The sequence below is a fragment of the Hemitrygon akajei genome, chromosome 10 (genome assembly GCF_048418815.1).
Source record: "Hemitrygon akajei chromosome 10, sHemAka1.3, whole genome shotgun sequence".
In the NCBI taxonomy this organism is placed as follows: domain Eukaryota; kingdom Metazoa; phylum Chordata; class Chondrichthyes; order Myliobatiformes; family Dasyatidae; genus Hemitrygon; species Hemitrygon akajei.
In genome coordinates this window covers 117,926,718-117,951,338 of record NC_133133.1, presented here as the reverse complement: position 1 = coordinate 117,951,338, position 24,621 = coordinate 117,926,718, and the positions used below count along the sequence as shown (strand labels likewise).

General features: G+C 45.2%; 1 protein-coding gene across 1 annotated transcript in view; it reads right to left on the bottom strand.

Annotated features, from left to right (window-relative positions):
• Positions 1-458: 458 nt before the first annotated feature.
• Positions 459-24,621, bottom strand: part of nt5dc3 (5'-nucleotidase domain containing 3) — a 72,232-nt gene continuing 48,069 nt past the window's right edge. The window contains exons 8-14 of the mRNA XM_073058830.1: positions 24,108-24,210; positions 23,836-23,937; positions 23,024-23,105; positions 20,609-20,695; positions 13,950-14,090; positions 12,116-12,180; positions 459-10,657 (exon numbers count right to left, since the gene is read on the bottom strand). Of these exons, the coding sequence (XP_072914931.1) occupies positions 10,399-10,657; positions 12,116-12,180; positions 13,950-14,090; positions 20,609-20,695; positions 23,024-23,105; positions 23,836-23,937; positions 24,108-24,210 (839 nt within the window). The 3' untranslated portion in view covers positions 459-10,398. The remainder of the gene's footprint in view (positions 10,658-12,115; positions 12,181-13,949; positions 14,091-20,608; positions 20,696-23,023; positions 23,106-23,835; positions 23,938-24,107; positions 24,211-24,621) is intronic.

Genomic DNA, 24,621 nt, shown 5'->3' with positions numbered 1-24,621 from the left:
ACATTCCAAAGATGTACAAGTGAGTGATGGGCACGTTGTGTTGGCGTTGGAAACACCACCAGCACAATCCTCACTGATCAGATCTGACGCAAACAACACATTTCACAGTATGTTTCAATGTACACCTGAGAAATAAAGCTAATCTTTACCTTTATAAAGCACCACCTCTCAAATGATGAAGCAATTAGGCTTGGCTCTAAAATAGTTAGAGCTGGTTGCTACATCATCTGCCATTTTTACTTTGTCCTGGAAATGTTACTTCGGTCTTTTTTTAAATACCAGTCGTCAGTTTGTTGGACAAAAGCAAGTGGGCACAGCAAGTGAAGGGTGACTGGCAAAGGAAGAAAGGTTGCTATTCATTTTCTATATTAAACATGTCAACAGCTATGGTGAGAATGCTGGATCGAATACAAGTGCCATTTAATACGTGAGAAGATTACAGGCAAGAATACCAAGTCACTTTTTCATTCCATCCATCTTTAGTATGGACTGCGTTTCCAAGGACAGCTTCCAAATGTGAAAGCCGCATGAGGAATCACTAATAATAAATGCTTTTTTGACTTTTAAAAAGAAGTATCGCACACTCCAAATCCTCATGCAGTTTTTTTTATTGCTGGCAGTTTACAATGGCAGCTTACAAGAAAACAAGGGTTTCAAGATATTTTTAAATCTTGCATTACAGGACAATGTCCTAACTGCCAGCGACCAGGCTTTGAGGTTTAAATACCTTTTAAAGGCAATATCAGCAAAACTTTGAAACTGCAGTTGATTAGATACATTTCAACTGCAGCCTTTCCCTGCAGGAAAACACATTGTAAATCCACTCTGACACATACGGAGAAACATTGTTATAGTCCACAGAAAGAAAAGGAACACAGTGCATCTCTAATGTTTCCTAAGAACCGTTGAGTGGCCTGTGCTTTAAAATCCTGCAAGATAAATTCCCTTGCATGAGAAAAATAGCTTTTAGCTTAAAGTCACACTTACTAATTCAAATTTGATAAATTAAAAACCTTTTTCATAAAATATGCATAAACTACTATAAACATTTAAGATCAATAATTAAAATGTCAAAGTGTTTTAGGAGTTCATGTGTTGATCTTCATCTTAAAATGTAAAAACACTAGAATTAGAATCCTAGCTCATACAGTCAGTTAAATATGCATTTCTCATTTGCATACCCAATCTCTAGATATGAAATAAACCCAAATACAGTAACAGAACTATTAAGACCACTTATCAAAACAAGTTTTCAAGTCAATCGAATATGAGAAGAAAGCTCTAGGGACAAATTTAAAGTCTTGAGAATATTTAATAAATCTCAAGTCACAAGTGAACCCTCTCCTCACGACTCACCTTACAGTAATTTTAATACATGGAACTTATCTCGGTGGTTGTGGACCCCTGGGTTTCCAACATGTCTCCAGTCCTGCCACCAGCGTACCTTTGGTTGGTTTGAACAGCTCCAACCCAAGACAATAATATAATAACAACAACCCATTTGTAAATGCAATACATATGGTGGTTAAGAGGACGTTATGGTACGTTGGCCTTCATTCAGCAGAGAACTGTGTTCAAGAGCCGTAAGGTAATGTTGCAGCTCTGTAAAGGAATGGTTAGACCCACACTTGGAGTACTGTATTCAGTTCTGGTCATCTCATTATGGGAAGGATGTGCAAGCTTCAGAGAGAATGTAATGGAAATCTACCAGGATGTTGCCTGGATGAGAGAGCTGACCTGATGAGGAACGGTGAAACGAACTAGGGCATTTCTCTCTGGAACAAAGGAGAATGAGAGGTGCAGTGATGGAGTAGACAACCAGTACCTTTATCTCTAATGTGGCAATGGCTGATACAAGAGGGTATAACTTTATGGAAATTAGATGAAAGTGTAGGCGAGTTGTCAGAAGGAGGTCTTGTTTATACAGAGAGTGACAGGTGTGTGGAGTGTGCTGCTGGGATGGTGGTGGAGGCAGATACATTAGGGGCATTTAAGACTCTGAGATGGGCACATAGGTGAAAGAAAAATGGAGGGCTATATGGGAGGGAATGGTTAGATTGATCTTGGAGTAGATCAGCACAACATTATGGGTTGAAGGGCCTGTATTGTTCTATGTTCTATAAGGATAGAAGAACGTGGATGTTTTTGGGAGGGTGCAAAACAGTTTGACCAGGCAGACTCCTGGATCAGAGGGCACTCGCTATAAGCAGCGGGGTCTGGGAGAAACCTGATAGAAGCTTTTCAGATTATGAGAGGCACAGACAGAACGGATAGCCAGCATTATTTCCACCACTCCCCCTCCACAGAGTGGAAACATCTAACACTCGATGGCATGCATTGAAGGCGAAGAGGGGCAAGTTCAAAGGAGATGCCCAGGCAGAATTTTTTCTTAAGGCACAGAACAGTGGGTGCCTGGAAAATTCAGCCAGAAGTAGGAGTGGAGAGAAGTACGATAGAGGTGTTTAAAAGATTCTTATATATGAGAGATTAGATGTTGTGTAGACAGAAGGGATTGGCTTAGTTAGGCTTTTAATTACTAGTTTAATTAGGTTGACACAACTGTGCTTCTGTTCCTGTACTATTAAATATTAGCTTTATTGTCACATGTATATCAAAACATAGTGAAGTGTGTCAGTGGTCAACAGAGCAGGAGGATGTGTGGGGGACCGACCGGAATTTCCTCCGGGCGCTCCAGTTTCCTCCCACATTCCAAAGGTGTACAGGTGAAATGTGGGCATGCTATGTAGAGAGCAACATGGCACTTGTGGGCTGCCCCCAGCAGATCCTGGGACTGTGCTGGTCATTGATGCAAACGGTGCGTTTCACTGTGTTTCGAGATACAAGGGAAAAACAAATTTCATCGCTTCGTGGCGACCCACTTTCTGCGCAGGCAAACCGGCTCACAATAGCCAGCGTGCGGAGGGAGATTTTGGTAATGCACCTCTGATGTCATTTCTGCCCGGAGAGGGCGGGTGCTAGGGATTTAAATGCCAGCGCCGTGAAGTTTGAATAAACTAGTCTCCAAACGACTTACCGACTGTGTGTCATTTCAGCGCTGTGTGTAGCACATCGCTACATTGGTGACCCCGATGGTCCAAACGGGATTTGGACCAAAGATGACCGACTCTTCATCTGTTCACGCAGTTTCGCTAAAACTGCCGACTTTCTGGACACTGCGACCACACGTGTGGTTTAGCCAAGCAGAAGCCCAGTTCCAGATTCGGCAGATATCCTCTGATTCCACGCGTTACTATCACGTGGTGAGCACCCTTGACCAGGAGACGGCCGCCCAGGTTGCGGATTTCATACAGTCACCCCCTGAAGAAGGCAAATATGAAGCATTCAAAGCGCTGCTCATTGGGACCTTTGGCCTCTCACGGCGTGAGCGAGGTGCCCGCCTGCTTCACCTGGACAGTTTGGGAGACAGATTGCCGTCAGCATTGATGAACGAGATGCTGTCCCTGGCTGATGGACACAAGCCCTGCCTCATGTTCAAGCAAGCGTTCCTAGAGCGACTGCCCGAGGACGTACATCTGCTGCTGGCCGACGCAGATTTCAGTGACCCCCGGAAGGTGGCGGCCCGGGCAGACGTGCTGTGGAAAGCCAAGAGGGAGAGCGTGGCGTCCGTCGGTCAGATTACCAGGCCAGGCACCCAACAGCAGACCAGACCAGGCCCGGCAGGGGGGCGCACACAACACAGAGGCAGGAATGAGGAAGCCAGTGAACAGTGGTGTTTCTACCACCAGCGGTGGGGCACAAAAGCCCGCCGTTGTCGCCCGCCCTGCAAGGACAAGGGCCAGGGACATCTGCCGTTAATGACTATGGCGGCTGGCCACCAGGACAGCCTCTTGTTCGTCTGGGACAAACAGTCGGGACGCCGCTTCTTGGTCGACACCGGAACGGAGATCAGCATCTTGCCTCTGACGGGGTACAACACCCGCAACAGGAAGCCAGGACCCACCCTGAGGGCCGCAAACGGCAGCACGATACGGACCTACAGCACCCACACTGTGCAGCTACAGTTCAGCGCCAGCCAGTTCACGTGGGACTTCACACTGGCCGTGGCCCAACCACTCCTGGGGGCGGACCTTGCGAGCTCACAGCCTGCTGGTCGACTTGCAAGGGAAAAGACTGGTACATGCCGAGACTTTCCAGACGTTCTCCCTGGGTGAAGCCAAGTTGCCGGCCCCACACCTGGACTCCATCACGCTGTTGGACAACGAATTCACCAGAATCCTGGTGGACTTTCCATCGATTCTGGCACCGCAGTTCACGGCAGCCATGCCCAGACACGGGGTACAGCACCACATCCCGACCCAGGGACCACCCCTCCACGCCCGCGCATGAAGGCTCCCCCCGGAAAAGCTCCACCTGGCGAAGGAGGAGTTCAAGAGGATGGAGGAATTGGAGATCGTACAGAGGTCCGACAGCCCATGGGCCTCCCCCCTGCACATGGTGCCCAAAGCAGCCGGGAGTTGGAGACCATGCGGCGACTATCGCAGACTGAACGAGGCTACCACTCCAGACCGCTACCCCGTGCCGCACATACAGGACTTTGCAGCAAACCTGCACGGGGCAAGAATCTTTTCCAAAGTAGACCTTGTCCGGGGATACCATCAAATCCCGGTACACCCTGAAGACATCCCCAAAACAGGACTCATCATCCCGTTCGGCCTGTTCGAGTTCCTCCGAATGCCGTTCGGCCTGAAGAATACCGTACAGACATTCCAGCGGCTAATGGATGCGGTGGGACGCGACCTGGACTTTGCGTTCATCTATTTGGACAACATCCTTATTGCCAGCAGTAGTCGTCAGGAGCATCTGTCCCACCTCCGCCAGCTCTACTCCCGCCTGAGTGATTTCAGCCTCACGATCAACCCGGCCAAATGCCAGTTCGGTCTCGATACCATCAACTTCCTGAGCCACAGGATTACCAAAGACGGGGCAACACCTCTGCCCGCCAAGGTAGACACAATCCGCCACTTTACCTGGCCCAACACGGTCAAAGGCCTACAGGAGTTCGTTGGTATGGTGAAATTCTACCACTGTTTCCTCCCCTCAGCAGCCCGTATCATGCGCCCTTTGTACACCCTGATGTTGGGTAAAGGCAAGGACATTACTTGGGACGAGGAGGCCGCGGCCGCTTTCATTAAAGCCAAGGAAGCCTTGGCAGATGCTGCGATGCTGGTGCACCCCAGAATGGACGTTCCGACCGCCCTCACAGTGGACACATCCAACACAGCAGTCGGTGAGGTGCTGGAGCAACTCATCGAGGGGCGCTGGCAACCCCTGGTGTTCTTCAGCAAGCACCTACGACCACCCGAACTCAAGTACAGTGCCTTCGACCGGGAGCTGTTGGCGCTGTATCTGGCAATCCGGCATTTCAGGTACTTCTTAGAAGGCAGGCCGTTCAACGCGTTCACGGACCACAAACAGTTGACCTTCGTGTTCACGAAGGTGTCCGATCCCTGGTCGGCTCACCAGCAGCGACATCTGTCCTACATCTCCGAGTACACGACGGACATCCAGCATGTCTCAGGAAAGGAGAATGTCGTGGCGGATGCACTCTCCAGACCAGCTGTCCAGGCCCTGTCCCTGGGGATGTACTATGCAGCACTGGCGGAGGCGCAGCAGGCAGACGACAAGATGCCCAGCTACAGGACCGCAGTCTCGGGTTTGCAGCTGCAGGACTTTCTCGTAGGTCCAGGTGAGAGGACCCTCCTGTGCGACGTGGCTACCGGCCAACCTCGCCCCATCATCCCAGCAGCCTGGAGGCGGCGAGTTTTCGACTCCATACACGGTTTGGCGCACCCATCTATCAGGACAACCGTCCGGCTGGTCTCCAGCAAGTTTACGTGGCACGGACTTCGCAAGCAGGTCAGGGAATGGGCCACAACGTGCACGCAGTGCCAAACAGCCAAGGTGCAGCGGCACACTAAAGCCCTGCCGCAGCAGTTCAAACCCACCCACCGGAGGTTCGACCACATTCATGTGGATATCGTGGGCCCCCTACCAGTGTCCCGAGGAGCGCGGTACCTCCTAACTATGGTAGACCGGTTCACGAGGTGGCCAGAGGCGGTCCCGCTCACCGACACATCTGCCGATTCCTGCGCCCGAGCACTGATCGCAACCTGGGTAGCACGCTTTGGGGTACCGGCCCACATTACCTCCGACAGAGGCGCCCAGTTCATCTCCAGCCTGTGGTCGGCTGTGGCCAGCCTGTTGGGAACGCAGCTACACCACACAACTACCTACCACCCAGTCGAACGGACTAGTGGAACGCTTCCACCGTCACTTGAAGTCGGCTCTCATGGCCCGCCTGAGAGGACCTAACTGGGTGGACGAGCTTCCCTGGGTCCTGCTTGGAATTCGTACAGCGCCCAAAGAGGATCTGCACACCTCGTCGGCCGAGTTGGTGTACGGCGCGCCCCTGGCCGTCCCGGGAGAGTTCATACCAGCCCCAAGGGGGCAAGAGGAAGAACCCGCAGCAGTCCTGGACAGGCTACGTGAAAGGCTCGGCAACCTGGCCCCTGTACCAACTTCACAACACAGACGGACCCCGACCCATGTACCCAAAGACCTGCAGAACTGTAAGTTTGTGTTTGTATGAAGGGGCACCGCTACAGCAGCCGTACAAGGTGATCAACAACAACGGGTCCACGTACGTTCTGGATATTGGGGGGAGAGAGGAGGTTTTCATGGTGGACCGACTCAAACCAGCCCATGTGGACTTGGCGCAGCCGGTCAAGGTTCAGGCACCGCGGCACAGAGGCAGACCTCCCATACAGAGGCTGATCCAGACTGTGGACATTGGGGGGTGTATCGCCGATTCTGGGGGGGGGTTATGTGGCGACCCACTTTCTGCGCAGGCGAACCGGCTCACAAATAGCCAGCGCGCGGAGGGAGATTTTGGTAATGCACCTCTGATGTCATTTCTGCCCGGAGAGGGCGGGCACTAGGGATTTAAATGCCAGCGCCACGAAGTTTGAATAAACTAGTCTCGAAACGACTTACCGACTGCGTGTCGTTATTTCAACGCTGTGTGTAGCACATCGCTACAACTTTCTCATTCTCTCAAAGTTTCAGAGCAACTGAACAACAGGGGTCCCTGGTGATTTTCGTGGGAACACAGGAAACATCACCTCTGAACCACTAGGGGGAGTCAAGGACCAGACGGCACAGCCTCAAAATAAAAGTAGTGTACCTCCTTTTCAGACAGAGGTGAGGAGGAATTTCTTTAGCCAGTGGGTGGTGAATCACTGCCACAGACAGATGTGGAGGCCAAGTTATTGGGTATACTTAAAGTGGAAGTTGATAGGTTCTTGATTTGGTAAGGTTATAGAGAGAAGGCAGGAGAATGGAGTTGAGAGAGAAAATAAATCAGCCATTATTAAATAGACAATAGACAATAGGTGCAGAAGTAGACCATTTGGCCCCTCGAGCCTGCACCGCCATTTTGAGATCATGGCTAATCAACTACTATCAATACCCGGTTCCTGCCTTGTCCCCATATCCCTTGATTCCCCTATCCATAAGATACCTATCTAGCTCCTTCTTGAAAGCATCCAGAGAATTGGCCTCCACTACCTTCCGAGGCAATGCATTCCAGACCCCCACAACTCTCTGGGAGAAGAAGTTCTTCCTTAACTCTGTCCTAAATGACCTACCCCTTATTCTCAAACCATGCCCTCTGGTACTGGACTCTCCCAGCATCTGGAACATATTTCCTGCCTCTATTTTGTCCAATCCCTTAATAATCTTATATGTTTCAATCAGATCCCCTCTCAATCTCCTTAATTCCAGCGTGTACAAGCCCAATCTCTCTAACCTCTCTGCGTAAGACAGTCCAGACATCCCAGGAATTAACCTCGTGAATCTACGCTGCACTTCCTCTACAGCCAGGATGTCCTTCCTTAACCCTGGAGACCAAAACTGTACACAATACTCCAGGTGTGATCTCACCAGGGCTCTGTACAAATGCAAGAGGATTTCCTTGCTCTTGTACTCAATTCCCTTTGTAATGGCAGAGAAGATTCAATGGGCCAAAAGTCCTAATCCTGTTCCTGTGTCTTATGGTCTTATTTCCATCAATTTCCCACAGATTCTCCACTCACATACACACAATGGGATTTGTGACCAATTACTCTAAAAAAAACATGCAGGACATAATGGGAACCCCAGCAACTGGGGGGGAAAGCCACACAGTCAAAGAGACATACAGCATGGAACCAGGTTCTTCGGCCCATTGAATTTCTGCTGATCACCAAGTACAGGGAGGTTGTGGAAATTCCACATAGATGGGACCAGAGGTCAGGATTGAACCCAGGTCACTAAATGGCTGTACAAAATGAATATCTGAAGTATAATAAAAGTTCACTTGGAGGTAATTGGGAATAGTTAACAAGGTAGGAAAAATTAACATATTCTGTAGAGCTTTAAGCAAATTACAAGGTACAGTAGAAAACTTGTGGATATTTCACAACTTTCAACACAAAAAAAACTAGTCTCCTTCTGTCTAACAAAAAAGTACAAATTTTTCTTTAATTTTAGACCTTAAGCCATAGGAGCAGAATTAAGCCATTGAGTCTACTCTGCCATTCCATCAAGGCTAATTCATTATCCCTCTCAATCCCATTCTCTAGCTCCCCCCTTAACTTTTGATACCCTTACCAATCAAGAACCTATTAACCTCTACTTTAAATATACACAATGACGTGGCCTCCACAGCCATCTGTGGCAATGAATTCCACAGATTCACCACCCTCAGGCCACAGAAATCCTCCCCATCTCTGTTTGAAAGAGATGTCCTGCTGCTCTGAGGCCTTGCCCTGTTTTCAACCTGCACTCCGAGGTAATGTGCATACAAAAGGGTCTTGCTCCTTTCCAACTCCTTCCCTCATCCTCTTCAGTTCACAATAACCCCTCTCGCCTTTTTGAAAATCTCCTCAAAGCCCAGCTTCACAATCGCTATTTCAATCGATTCTCTGTGATTGGCTCGGTCATAGTATCAAATGTAAACACATAGTTTTAAAAACATCACCCGCAGTTCTACACTAAAAAATACAAATTTCACGAGATACGCCGGTGATATTAAACCTGATTCTAACCTACGACATATTAAACCTGATTCTGATTCTAACCTACAACATATGTAACAGGTCCAGCCAAGACTATTACACAAACTACATTATACAGACAAAGATAAACAATACTAATTCAATCAGTACTGGCCAGTAAATTATAATTGGCGAAGAAAATCATTGCCTGCGACACATCTACCTGCATGTGGCTAGTGCATTTTTAAACTGAACTTCTTTTAGAAACTAGATTGCAGAACTCAGGGTAGGGTACATTTTGGAGATACATCACAAGATTATGTTTGAAGTGAATACTGTGAGTAACCCGGTGTCTATATACAGCTCCATGCTCACACCTAATACCAAAATTCAGTACAGTTAATGGTCTGGCTGTGGTGTTCACAGTATGAACCCTTGATGATCTTTTTCTCTAACCCCAGCAAACTGGGAGAGACTGTTCAAGCTGACGAAAGCCCAAATCTTTCACAAATCCTCTCCCATGAAAGGTCACCAGCCAGTCACATCAGCAGGCTTTAATGGTTGCAACGTTTCTCAGGCCAAAAGTAACACCGTTACTCAAATCCCAATCGGAGCCCACTAAAGGATACACCAACTGGCTACTCAAGTAACTCAACCCAGAGAGAAACTGAGCAGGAAACGACACTAAATTTTCCAGCTTCACAATGAGGCAAAAGCATAGCTGAACAAGTTCCCAACACGCTCGCTGGATCCATACACTCAGAGGCCACCTTACTGGGTACAGGAGTGGAACTCGGTGAAGTCTTCTGCTGTGGCCCATCCACTTCATTCAGAGATGCTCTTCTGCACGCCACTGTTGTAACACTTGGTTATTTCATTTACTGTCACCTTCCTGTCTGCTTGAACTAGTCTGACCTCTCTCATTAACAAGTCACTTTCACTCAAAGAACTGCCACTCACTGGATTTTTTTTTGTTTTTTTGCAATATTCGCTGTAAATTCTTAGAGATCGTCGTGCCTGAAAATCCCAAGAAAACAGCAGTTTCTGAGATACTCAAACCACCCTGCCTGGCACCAACAATTATTCCATGGTCAAAGTCACTCAGATGACATTTCCTTTCCATTCTGATGTTTGGTGCAAACAATTGGACCTCTTGACCATGTCGGCATGCTTTTATGCATTAGGTTGCTGCCACATGATTGGCTGTTTAGATATTTGCATTAACAAGCAGGTGTACCTAACTAAGTGGCCACTAAGTGTATGTAATTACTTATAAAACGATTAAAGCATAGGCCTGAACTGCCGCAGGACTGATATGTTCCTCCACGTGCTTTCCAGAACGTCACTTAATCTGAGCCATCCCTTCAACGTGAGGGCTTCTGGGCGTGCCTCCGCACAGGTCTGTCCAGAGGGCAGCTTCGTGCTGCAGGGGCGTCCTCCGAGGGTAGAACGTGTTGTGCAGGTTGTAGTTCAAGATGCAACTCAGCGACGCCATGTATATGTCGGCAAAGCGCGAGAGCCGCCGGGAGAAGTAGGTGGGGTTGTGGTGGGTTCGGAATATGCTCCCAAACTGGGGGTTGAAGATAGTCTTGGTCAGTTCCCTGAAAGAGCAAAGAGGTAGTCAGCAGCTGGAACACAAATAAATATGCTACATTGGAGGGTGACACATAACGTAGAGCAGGGATTCTAACCTTTTTTGTGTCGTGGGACCCCTACCATTAACTGAGTGGTCTGTGGACCCCAGATTGGGAACTGTGTGCCCATGATACTTGTGTGCTGTCTACAACAGACACTGCCTCGAGAAGGCAATATTCATCACAGATCCCCACCGTCCGGACTATGCCATCCCCTCAGAGTTATCATCAGGCAAGAGGCACAGAAATCCCTCAGCACCAGCTTCAAAAACAGCTACTTCCCTTCAACCATTTGCTTCTTGGACCAACTAATCACTACCTCAGTTTAGCAACACCATGATCACTTTGATCATGTTGCACGTGTGGACTTTTTGTTTTAATTGTGTTATTTCTTCTAAAAATTGTGTATAAAGAGACCATAAAGCATAAAAACAGAATAGGCCATTTGGCCCATCAAGTCTGCTCTTGCCATTCTATCATGGCTGAATTATTATCCCCCTCAATCCCATTCTCCTTTCTTCTCCCTGTAACCTTCGACACTCTTACTAATCAAAACCGTAATTAACTTGTTTTTTTGTGAATGTTGCTTATCTGATGCTGTTGTAAGTTTTTAATTGCACCTGTGCACACATGGACTTGAGCATTTAGAGGCGTAAGAGCACTACAACAGAGAAATGGACCCTTCAGCCCATCTAGGCCATGTCAACCCGATCTTCTGCCTAGTCCCATCAACCTGCACACGGACCATGTTTCTCCACAACCCTTGTATACATGTACCTATCCAACAGAGCATCGACTCTTTATTCCTTTCCATAGATGCTGCCTGACCCGCTGGGTTGCTCCAGCATTTTGTGTGTGTTACCCTGGATTTGCAGCACCTGCAGGATCTCATGTTTGCCTAGCGGAAATTCTCTTAAACGTTATAGTAGTATCTGCGTCTAACATGTCCATTGGATATGCCAATAAGCTTGACTTTGACTTAAGTCCATGTGTCACACAACAGCTGCTTATCTGTCTTAGTTGGCCAAATTACAGCCACAACAATCCCTAGGAGAGTGAAGTCAAGGCCTATATCAGTGGCATCTTCAGTCAGATGAGGAGAAAAGGCTATTGGGATTAATACTACATCACTGATGGGGAAAAAGTACTGGGAGCATCAAGGACATTAAAATTGCAACATTTAGAGGCTCTCAGACCTAGTGCTTATGAGTCCTGATGAAGGCCTGAAACATTGACAGTTTATTCCACTCCACAGATGTTGCCTTACCTGTTGAGTTCCTCCAGCATTTTGTGTTTCACTCATACAACAGAAAGTTCACAATTAACTTCTTAACGGTGCTGTTCATAAATGAAGATGCTAGCCACCTCAACTTGTCTCTGTGCAGTAATTTTACCTACTCACGTACAACTGCACTCCCCACTCACCTCAGCTGGTTTCGCTCCTTTATCCATTCTTGTAGAACCATCCGGGACTCTGCATCTTCATAAACCTGAAGCGACATTTTAAAAGGCACAGGTTAACCGAATACATAGGGCCAGCTGGAGTCAGTTATCGCACAGGTCAGCTCCTTCAATCATCACTTCACACGGCTGTGGCCTCAAGTAGGGACTTCAAACAAGAGCCAACATCTGCACCAGTGGTCATTCAGGCTCAGATTCATTTATTTATCACATGTACAGTTTATCGACCAGGAAGCCACTGGCTGCAAGGCCTAATCTAGGTTAAATATGCTAGTGACTTCATCCCCTATAGTGCAGGAGAATTCTGGGAGACTTTATACAGGTGTACAAAATGATCAGGGGTATAGATAGGGCAAATACATGCTGGGTTTTCCCCCTCAGGTTGGGTGAAGCCAGAGGTCATAGGCTTAGGCTGAAAATGAAATATTTAATTTCAATCTGAGGGGGTATCCTCTTCACTCAGAGGACGGTGTGAATGTGGAATGAGTTTCCAGTGGGCTGTGGGTTCAATTAAAGAGAGGTTTCTCTCTTTAATGATTAGCTTTATGTACATCAAAATAGAAGTGAAATGTGTTGTTTGCATCAACGACCAACACAGCCCAAGGATGTGCTGGAGGCAGCCACAAGCGTTGCCTTGTGTCCAGTGGCCACGTAGCACGCCCACAACTAACCAACCCTAACCCACACGTCTTTGAAATGTGGGAGGAAACCGGAGCACCCAGATAAAAGAACCATTCAGTCATAGGGAAAACATACGAACTCCTTACAGACAGCGGAAGGAATTGAAAGCAACCTTACAGTTGCCGCTATAAAGCGTTACTAATAGGCTACTGTCCCACTCCAGTGGTAATATTGCAGAGGAGTCTGGATAAGTACAGGATGAGAGGGGTAGGGAGGACAATGGTCTGTATTCAGGTTGATAGGACTAGGCAGAAGACCAGGCTAGTATGGATTGAATGGGCCAAAGGGTCTGCTCCTGTGAAGTCATGCTCTGTGACTCAAAGGGAGAGATGCATAAAATGGACTTTGACTTTTAGCATACCATTTTAAAAATGGCCTTGAAATTTAAAAGACCATAAACCTCACTCTGGCCACTTTATTAGGTACACCTGTATATCAGCCAATCACCTGGCAGCGGCCCAATGCATAAAAGCACACAGAAGTGGTCAAAAGGTTCCGTTGTTGTTCAGACCAAAGATGTGATCTCAGGGACTTTGCCGGTGGAATGACTGTTGGTCCGGACGGGGTGATTTGAGCATCTCAGAAACTGCTGATCTCCAGGATTTTCGCACACAACAGTCTCTAGAGTTCGCAGAATATGGTGCAATAAACATAACCAAAAAAATCCAGTGAGTGGTAGTTCTGTGGGTGTAAATGCCTTATTAATGAGGGGTCAGAGGCAGAATCGCCAGACTGGTTCAAGCTGACAGGAAGGCGACAGTAACTCAAATAACCACGCGTTACAACAGTGGTGTGCAGAAAAGCATTTCTGAATGCGTAATACATTGAAACTTGAAGCAGATGGGCTACAGCACAAGGCCACAAACATACACTGTGGCCACTTTATCAGGTACAGGAGGTGCCACCATTTATCAATTGATTCCTCACTCAACCAACAAGATTTAAGATCCAAAAGCTCACATAGACATGTACACTTTAATTTCCTGGTTTTCCCTCAGGTCAAAGGGAGATATTGATGGAATGTTAGATCTATGCCAAACCTATTAATAACTTGAAGCCACTCTCTTTACCATTTTTAGCGTTTCTAAATTTGCTGGTGAGAATGTCAGACACTCACCTGCACGCGCTCAAGCAATCCTGTAAGACCCTGCAGCCACACGACCACCTCACTGTACTCCTCTGTGTTCATAGTTTTAATCTCCGACCGCAGCTCAGGGACAATTGCTCCTGTCCTCCACCCATGCTTCAAGGTCAAATCCTTCAATGGCAACAGAGAAGACAGTGTGAACTTGATAGTTGGCCATGGTGCCCATTTCAGGGCTGCATGACTTCATAGTTCAAAGCAAATTTATTATCAGGTTACATATATTTAATACAGACAAATGTGAGGTGTTGCACTTCGGCAGGACCAGCCAGGGGAGGTCTCACACTGTGAACGGTAGGTCACTGAGGAGTGCGGTAGAACAAAGGGATCTGGGAATACAGATCTACAATTCACTGGAAGTGGCGTCGCAGGTAGACAGGGTTGTAAAGGAAGTTTTTGCCACTTTGGCTTTCATAAATCAATGTACTGAGGACAGGAGATGGGATGTTATGTTGAAGTTATACAAGACATTGGTGAGGCCTAGTTTGGAGTATTTTGTGCAGTTCAGGCCATCTACCTACAGGGGAGATGTAATTAAGGATTGAAGAGTACAGAGAAAATTTACAAGGATGTTGTCAGGTCTGCAGGGCCTGAATTATAACGAAAGATTGAATAAGCTGGGATTTTATTCCTTAGAGTGTAGAAGACGGAGGGTTCTGACACAGTCCATTTTGGTAGAACTCAGGAATAGGGAGGGAGCAATGTTGGGTAATGAGCCAAGCCAGGTGACTGATCTCTCAGTGGGTGAGTAGTGAGGGAACAGTGACCACAACTCCTTACCTTTCAGGATAGCTACTGATAAGGATAGGTATGGTCCTTGTGGGAAGGTCTTAAATTGGAATAGGGCAAATTACAAGGGCGTTAGGCAGGAACTACGAAGCTTTACTAGAGCACACCTTTTTTCTGGCAAGTCCACATCAGACTTGTGGAGGGTGTTTAAAGATCAATTGCATGGAGTACAGGAAAGGTGTGTTCCTGTTACAAGGAAGGACGGGGATGGAAAGATAAGAGAACCTTGGATGTCCAGGGAGGTGATGAATTTAGTCAAGAAGGAGGAAAAGTATGTAAAGCTTCTGAAGTTAGGATCAAACAGAACACCTGAGTAAAAAGAAAGCAGAAAAGTACTAACGAAGGGAATTAGGAAAGCCAGGAGAGGCCATGAAAAGTCCTTGTCAAGTAGGATTAAGGTGAATCCCACGACATTCTATACATACATCAAGAGGATAATTAGGGAGAGGGTAGGACCACTCAAGAATAAAGGGGGTAACACTTACTGGGATGCGGAGAATGCGAGTGAGTCTTCATGAGTACTTTGCTTCAGTGTTTACCAAGGAAAAGTACATGAAGGGCCAGGAGATCAGTTAGGGAGTTTAGAGGTCAAGGAGGAGGAAGTGTTGGGTCTCCTAACGAGTATTATGGTGGATAAGTCCCCAGGGCCTGATGGGATTTACCCCAGGTTATTGAAGGAGGCAAGAGACAAGATAACTGGGGCCCTGACCTGTATCTTCGTGTCCTCTTTAGGCACAGGCAACGTCCCAGAGGACTGATGAGTGGTTAATGTTGAACCTCTTTTTAAAAAGGGAACAAGGGAAAATCCTGGAAATGATAGACCGGTGAGTCTCACATCAGATGTAGGGGTATTGCTGCAGAAAATTGCTAGGGATAGGATATATGAGCATTTGGAAACCCATGGCCTAGTTAGAGAGAGTCAGCATGGCTTTGTGCAGGGCAGGTCGTGTCTTACCAACTTGATTTGAGTTTTTTGACAAGGTAATGAGAGAGATTGATGAAGGAAGAGCGGTGGAATTTGCCTACATAGATTTTAGTAAGGTATTTGACAAAGTCCCTCATGGGAGGCCAATCTAGAAGATTAAGATGCATGGGGTCTGCGGCAAGTTGGCTGTCTGGATTCAGAACTGGCTTCTGCACTGAAGCCAGGGGGTAGTGGTTGAAGGGACTGATTTGAGCTGAACGTCTGAAATTAAAGGTGTTCCACAGGGATCTGCTGGGAGCTCCAGTTTGCGATGTATACAAATGACCTGGATGAAAATGTAGATGTGTGGGTCAGTAAGCTTGTGGAGGAAACCAAGATTGGTGGAGTTGTGGAGAGTGTAGAAGACTGGCAAAGAACACAGTGCGATATAGACCAGTTGCAGATATGGGCAGAGAAATGGCAGATGGAGTTTAACCCAGATAAATGTCAAGTGTTGCACCTCACTAGAGCAAATGCAAGGAGAACGGACACTGATAAGGGCAAGACCCTTAAGTACTGCTGAGCAGAGAGATCCTGGGGTCCAAGTTCATGGCTCCTTGAAAGTGACTACACAGATCGAAAGGTGGTTAAGAAGGCTTATGGAATGCTTGCTTTTTTTAGTCAAGGCATTGAGTTCAAAAGTCAACAGGTTATTTTACAACTTTATTGAGCTCTGGTTAGGCCACATCTGGAGTATTGCAAGCAGGTCCCACTTTAGGAGGGGTGTTGAGGCTTTGGAGAGGGTGCAGAAGAGGTTTACCAGGATGCTGCCTGGCTTAGAGTGCATGAGAGGCTGGACACACTTGGATTGCTTTCCCCAGAGCGATGGAGGCCGAGGGGAGATATGATAGAGGTTTTTTAACATTATGAGAAGCCTAGATAGAGTAGACAGGGAGCATCTTTTTCCCAGGGTAATATCAGAGGGCATGCATTGAAGGTGAGGGGGGTAACTTCAAAGGGGATGTGAGTTCAAGTTCTTTCACTCAGAGCGGTGGATGCCTCTTTGAGTAAAATGTGCTTTCTGACATGGCAGTAGAGGCTTTGATACTTTAAGAGATGTTTAGATAGGCACATGAAGATGAGGAAGTTGGAGGGATTAGTTTTTAGTGGTTTTTGATCAACTCTTTAGCTGGTTCAGTGTAACATTGTGGGCCAAAGGGCCTTTCCTGCGTTGTACTGTTCTTGTGAGGCGAGAGTTGATAGAAGTATACAAAATTATGAGGATATAAATAGGATAAGCACAAGTAGGGCTTTTCCACTGAGGTTGGATGGGACGAAAACTAGAGGTCATGGGTTAAGGGTGGAAGGTGAAAATTTAAGGGGAACATGAGGGGAAGAAACTTCTTTACTCAGAGTGTGGAACGAGCTGCCAGCACAAGTGGTGCATGCAAACTTGATTTCAACATTTGAGAGAAATTTGGATAGGTACATGGATAGTAGGGGTATGAAGGGCGGGTACAGGTTGATGGAAGTAGGTGGTTTAAATGGTTCGGCATGGACTAGATGGGCCAAAGGGCCCATTTCTCTGCTGTAACTTTCTATGACTATATGCCACCATATGTGACCCTGAGATTCATTTTCTTGCCGGCATTCACAGTAGAACAAAGAAATACAACAGAATCCATGAAAAGCTACACACACAAAGACTTACAATCAATGTGCAAAAGAAGACAAACTGCGCAAATTCAATAATAATACTATATAGAAAATCGGTTGTAGAGTCCTTCAAAGTGACTTCACTCCTCAACAGTTCAGTGTTGAGGTGAGTGAAGTTTTCCATAAGACCGTAAGGCACGGGAGCAGAATTAGGCAACTCGGCCCATCAAGTCTGCTCTGCCATGGCTGATTTACTATCCCTCTCAACCCATTCTCCTGCCCTTCATTCCCCGAATCATTTTCACGAGCCTCCTCTGGAGCCTCTCCAATGCCAGCACATTTTGTTTAGATAAGGGTACCAAAACTGTTCACAATAATCCAAATGCGAACTGACTGATGCTTCATAAAACCTCAGCATTACATCCCTGCTCCGATACTCTGGTCCTCTCAAAATGAATGCTAACATTGCATTTGCTTTCATTAGCACCAACTCAACCTGCAATCTAACCTTTAGTGAATCCTGCACCAGTACTCCCAAGTCCCTTTGCACTTCTGATCTTTAAATTTTCTTCCCGTTTAGAAAACAGTCCACACCCTTATTCCTTCTACCAGACTGCCTGACTTTACACTTCCCTACATTATATTCCATCTGCCACTTTGTCCCATCTCCCAAACTGTCTGTCCTTGAGTAGACTTCCCACTTCCTCAACACTAAGAAAACCATGCTGACTTTGGTTTACTTAATCATGCATCTCCAAGAACCTCTAAACCTCTGAAGTCAAGCTAACTGGCCTGTAACTTCCTTTCTTCTGCCTCCCTCCCTTTTTAAAGAGTGGAGTGACATTTGCAATTTTCCAGTCCTCTGGAACCATTCCAGAAGTGAGTGATTCTTGAAAGATCATTACTAATGGTTCAGAATACTGGGGTGTAGTCCATCTGGTCCAGGTGACTTAACTACCCATAGACCTTTCAGCTTCCCAACCACCTTCTCCTTAGAAATAGCAACTACATTTAAATTCATGGCATACTGCTAGTGTCTTCCACAGTGAAGACTGACACAAAATTCTTATTAGGTTTGTCCACCATTTCTTTGTCCTCATTTACTACCTCTCCAGCATCATTTTCCATTGGTCCAATATCTACTCTCACTTCTCTTTTACTCTATATACCTGAAAAAAAAATTTGGTATCCTCTTTGAAATTATTGGCTAGTTTACCTTCATATTTCATCTTTTCTCCCCTTATGCTTTTTTTTTTTTAAAGTTGCCTTCTGCTGGTTTTTAAAAGCTTCTCAATCATTTACCTTCCCACTAAGTTTTGCTGGTTTAGGAGCCTGCTGGTTGAAGGGTAATAACTGTTCCTGAACCTGGCAGTGTGGGACCCAAGGCTAATTCCCCCCCAGTGGCAGCAGCGTGAAGAGATCATGGCCTGTGATGATGGAATTCTCGATGACAGATACTGCTTTCTTGTGGTAGCGCTCCTTGTAGATGTGCTCAATGGTGAGGAAGTTCTTGAACCGACCTGCACAACCCTAACACCACCTCAGCAACAGGACACTACAGACCACCTCTCACATGACCATGGATTTGACTGTTCTCTTTTGTATTCATTATTTTTTATTTAACTTTTTATTTAGTAACAGGGCCTTCTGGACCATGATCTCACAACACCCAATTACACCCAAGTGACCAATCAACCAATTCCATATCTTTGGGAAGTGGGAGGAAACTGGAGCATTCTGAGGAAACCTACCTGGACACAAGGAGTACAAACTCCTTACAGACAGCAGCAGGAATTGAATCCAAGTCACTAGTGTTCTAATAACGTTACACAAGCCAATAAATTATCATGTTGTCCCAAGTATAGTGTCTTGCTTTACATAGCCTTTTTGGTTTTCTTCAGTGTTTTCTAAAATTCAAATCATACATGCATTATAATACCTATATATATTCTTTGTACTATCTGAATCTATGTCCATATGATGGTGTTGCTAGTAAGTTGTTTCACTGTACCTGTACCTCACCGTACTTACACACATGGAAATCACCTTCACTTGTCAGGCCTCTGCCTGTCGAGGCACTGAGTTCAAAAGTCAGGAAGTTATGTTGCAGCTTTATAAAACTCTAGTCAGGCTGCATACAGTTCTCCCACTATAGGAAGGATGTTGGAGAAGGAGCAGAGGATGTTTACCAGGATGTTGCCTGGATGAGAGGGCATGATAGAGGTTTATAAGATTATGAGAGGCGTAGACAGACAAGATCTTTTTCCAAGCATTGCAATGGTGAAGACCAGAGAGTGTGTATTTAAAGTGAGAGGGGGGTAATTTCAAGGGAGATGTGAGGGGCAGGACATTTTTAACACAGCGAGTTATGGGTGCTTGGGGCGGTTGTAGAGGCAGAAATATTAGAGACATTTAAAAGACATTTAGATAGGTACATGAATGTGAGGGAAATGGAAGGATACAGACATTGTGTAGGCAGAGAAGAGGTTAGTTAGCCACTTGATTACTAATTTAATTGGCCCACAATGTTATGCTGAACCAAAGAGGCTGTTCCTGTGCAGTACTGTTCTATGTTATGTGTTCTGTGGACCGCAGGTTTCCCTCAGATCAATGTCAATCCCAATTCCCTGATTTACTTCATTTCTACCAGTCCCTAAGGCAGCAGGCTCATGACAGCCTCCCAGGCGCACCAGGAGCCTGTGTCTCACACCATCACGTTCAGGAACAGTTACTACCCTTCAACCACCAGGCTCCTAAACCAATGTGGATAATTTCACTCACCTCAACTCTGAACTGATTCCACAAACTATGGACTCACTTTCAAGAATTCAAGAGCTCTCCAATTCATTTCCTCAGTACTATTTATTTACTTTTCACTTGCACAGTTTGTCTTCTTTTGCACATTGGTTGTTTGTCTGTAGTTTTCAATTATTTGATTATATTTCTTTACTATGAATGCCTGCAAGAAAATGAATCTCAAGGGAGTGTATGGTGAGATATACGTACTTTAAGAATTAATTTACTTTGAACTTTGAAGAAGTCTGTCCTCATCACCTCTTTTACCTAATGCCCATCGTTTGAAACCTATGCTCATAAGTCCTTAATTGCCTTGAGTATTTCATCACAGCAGTTAACATGTCCTCCCACACCGCCTTCCTCCTTATATCTTGTTTCAATAACAGGTCAACCTTATCGGAATATGACAATCCAATTAGAATGAGCAATGATCGAAACAGCATTACATCTTGCGTAGTGTGTGGACCTTTCTTAAGTTCATACTTACAGCCAGGTCACTGTATATGTGATCCCCAAAGTAAAGCACCTTTGAACCAATCCAGCCAGTGAGTTTTAAAAATTCGTACAAGTTGCCCTGCGGGGGAAAAGCATTTCCAAGATTAGAATATTATGAAGACGCAAGAGAATAAAGGTATTAGAATGGAAGCCATAAATAATGCTGCCCAGAGGAACTCAGCAAGTCAGGCAGCAACCGTGGCGGGGTACAGACACTTAACGTTTCAGGTTGAGACCCTCCGTCTTGACCGAGTTCCTCCAGCAACTCATTGAGGTGCAATGGCTATATCCAAATGCCCGTTTGCCAAATCCCTCACCTCCCCATCAAAGGAAATCAGCAAACTAGAAAAGAAAATCAAAGAACTACATTTGTGTAAATATAAAATAGAAATAGAAAATGGCGGAAGCACTCAACAGGTCAGGCAGCATCTGTGGAAAGAGTTAACATTGTAGCAGGTCATTGAATTGAGTCTTCAACCTGAAAAAATAAAACTGTTTCTCTGACCTGTAGAGTGCTTCCAGCATTTTCTGCTTTTACCTCAGATTTCCAGCAACTGCGGTATTTTGATTTTCAGGTCATCTCCCTAGTAACTTAGCTTTATGTTTAAATTTGTTCAATTCTATTTACTTCATATCAGTTTGTGGGAGTTTGCTGAGAGCATATTGGGTGTTAAATTAGGGTGCAGAATTGTTGTTTTTCTTGTAGTTTAACTTTTCTATTTTAATATAATCCCTTACACGACTGCTTCTGTACTTCTCTAGAAGCTTAGTTTTTCTGTAGCAGGTTTCATGCAACTTGAACCTTACTTTTATATAGGTTAATTATTATAATTGGAATGTTATCATTTTAGTCTGAGCTAGCTTTTGTATAAGACGACCACAACCTGTTCTTTTCTTCTTTCTTTGATCATTGTTCTTGTAACACTTAATGAAACGGCCAGCTAACGTAGTGGCTAGCACAACACTTTACAGTACCAGTGACCCGGGTTCAATTCCTATCACTGCCTGTAAGGAGTTTGCACATTCTCCCCGTGACCAGGTGGGTTTCCTCCAGTTTACTCCCGCTGTCCAAAGACATAGTGGTTGGGAGGTTAATTGATCATTGCAAATTGTCCCAGGATTAGGCTGGGGTTAAATAAGGGTGGGGTGGCTCGAAGGGCATATTCCGTGCTGTATCTCAAAAAATAAATAAAGCTTTCTGCTGCTTACACGCAGGTGGGAGGGGAGCTGGGGGCATTATATACAGTGAAACACACATAAGAAAATATCAGCCCATCGAAATGAGTAAACTTCCATAATGGATTATGAAGTTCTAATAATTAAGCACAATCTACATTTAAACCTAAACCTTGTTGAAATAACACAATTATACAATACATACTTACACAATGAATTCTCAATTTGCTGCATCATCTATTTTGTTAATTTGATTTACTTAATTATTACATTTTTAACCCCATGAAAAAAAAAAACCCTAATTTGAATTACTGGAAATTGAAAAATCTGAGCTTCCTTTCAATGGAATAAATTTCATGCTTCTTATGGATGGCCAGTTTTATCTCCAGCAGTTCACTCAGTGTCCACTTTATTCAGCACCTAATGGTCTTCTGCTGCTACAGCCATCTAATTCAAGGTTCAACATATTGAGTGTCCAGACATGCTCTTCTGCACAATACTGTTGTAAAACGTAGTTACTTGAATTAATGTCTCCTTCCTGTCAGCTTAAACCAGTCTGACCTCTCTCATTAACTAGGCATTTTCGCCACAGAACTGCCACTCACTGGATGTTTCTTTGTTTTTCACACCATTCTCTGGAAAGTCTAGAGACTGTTGTGTATGAAAATCCCAGGAGATCAGCAGTTTCTGAGAAATTCAAGTCACCCCGTCTGGCACCAACAATCATTCACAGTCAAAGTCACTCGGATCACATTTCTTCCCCATTCTGATCTTTGATCTAAACAACAACTTGACAATGTCTGCATGCTTTTATGCATTAAGATGCTGCCACGTGATTGGCTGATTAGATATTTGCTTAACGAGGTGCACAGGTGTACCTAATAAAGAGGCACAGAGTGTAGATCATGGACTGATCAGAACCACACTGTCAAATGCTTGGCCGCATACACACAGTAAGCCATTTCATTTTAACAGAGAAATTGATGGTTTTGTCGTCAATTTTGACAAACAGTAGAGTTTTCAATTATTTGAGACACAAAGTCAAATGAATCATTTGGGTAAATTTTAATAGATATGAACCACTTTTCATAATTTATCATAAAAAAAGACCTGGATTAAAACTGAATAGATCCCATTATCATAATAAATTATATCATTATCCTAATAAGATAGAACAGCATGTGTACCTAGTGCAGTTAAAATATAACAAAAATGGATAGCAAAATATTACCTGTCTGTAGATTTTCCCTTTCTCCAGTTTGGTGATTTTATCCCAGTGCAGTTTATCCTTTGGGTTTGCTCTCCTGAACGGCCTATAGAAAAACGGAACAATTTTCAATGCCAGTTAAAGCAAGGATGTAATGCTGACGCTTTGTGCGGCATTGGTCAGACTGCACTCTCAATACGGTGAGTAGTTTTGGCCCCCTTAGCCAAGAAAGGATGTGCTGGCATTGGAGAGTATCCAGAGGAAGTTCATGAGAATGATGCTGGAAATGAAAGGGTTAACATATGAGGAGTATTTGATGGCTCTGGGCCTGTATTCACTGGAGTTTAGAAGAATGAAGAGGAATCTCATTGAAACCTATTGAAAATTGAAAGGCATACCTAGAGTAGACGTGGAGAAGATGTTTCCTATCGTGGGTGAGTCTTGGACCAGAGGGCACAGCTTCAGAACAGAAGGATGTCAGTTTAGGACAGAGATGAGGAGAAAAGTGTTCAGCCAGAGGGTGGTGAATCTGTGGAATTCATTGCCACAGACAGGTGTGGAGGTCAAGCCATCAGGTTTACTTAACACAGAGCTTGGCAGGTTCTTGATTATTGAGAGTGTCAAAGGTTGTGGGGAGATGACAGGGAATCAGGTTGTGAAGGAAAATAAATCAGTCATGATGGAATGGTGAAGCAGACGAAGGGCTGAATGGCCTAATTCTACACCTATGGGTTTTACGGTCTAAGCTATAAAACACCACTAAAGAGAGTGTACCACACGAAAACAGAAGTGGGTGTAGCTGTGGAGTTGCTCCTCAACAACCTTATTGCACTGACCTTCGCCTGTCATTGAAGAACTCTGGCTTCTCTGCTTGAACAATGATGATATCAAATAGATCACGCCAATCTTTGCCAACAATGTACTGCATTCCTTTATTGCTGTTGCACAGTAAACATACAGAGCAAATGCATCAGAAACATCTCACCATAAAATACTGGGAAAATCAGCAATGCCTAAGAACTTCCAACTCTGGTCAAAGCAATTTTTTTTTAAAAAAAATCTGCAATTTAGCCTTTTACTTACTAATACAATCAAAAATCCTACTCACACAAAACTATAAGGGCTGTTGGTAATAAGGAACAGTTTCTTGCCATTGTTGATCAACCTTCCCAGCACCGCGCCCGTCTTCTCCTCATGAGATATGTATTTTTCTGGTTTGAAAGGGAAGACACCATGTGGTTAAGCATGCACGCAACTTGCACATTGCTGTCAGGCACAGACCCTGCACTGCACACCCTTCTTTGTTGGTATAACAAGCGCATTGAAATTAAGACCAGTCAGACATTCTGAATCAACTGTGCTGCAAGGCGTTTGGGATTATTCTGGAGTTCTGTAATTGCAGATGGTTATAGAACAGTTCAGCACAGGACAGATCTTTTGGCCCAAGATGTTGCGCCACCCTTCCAGCCTTCTCCAAGATCAATCCATCCCTTCACGCCCACTTAGCCCACCATTCTTCATTCATCCACGTGCCTACGACTCTAAGCCCCTAATGTATCTGCCTATCTGCCTCTACCACCACCCTTGGGAGAGCATTCAGTGCTGGTGGTAGAGGCAGCTAT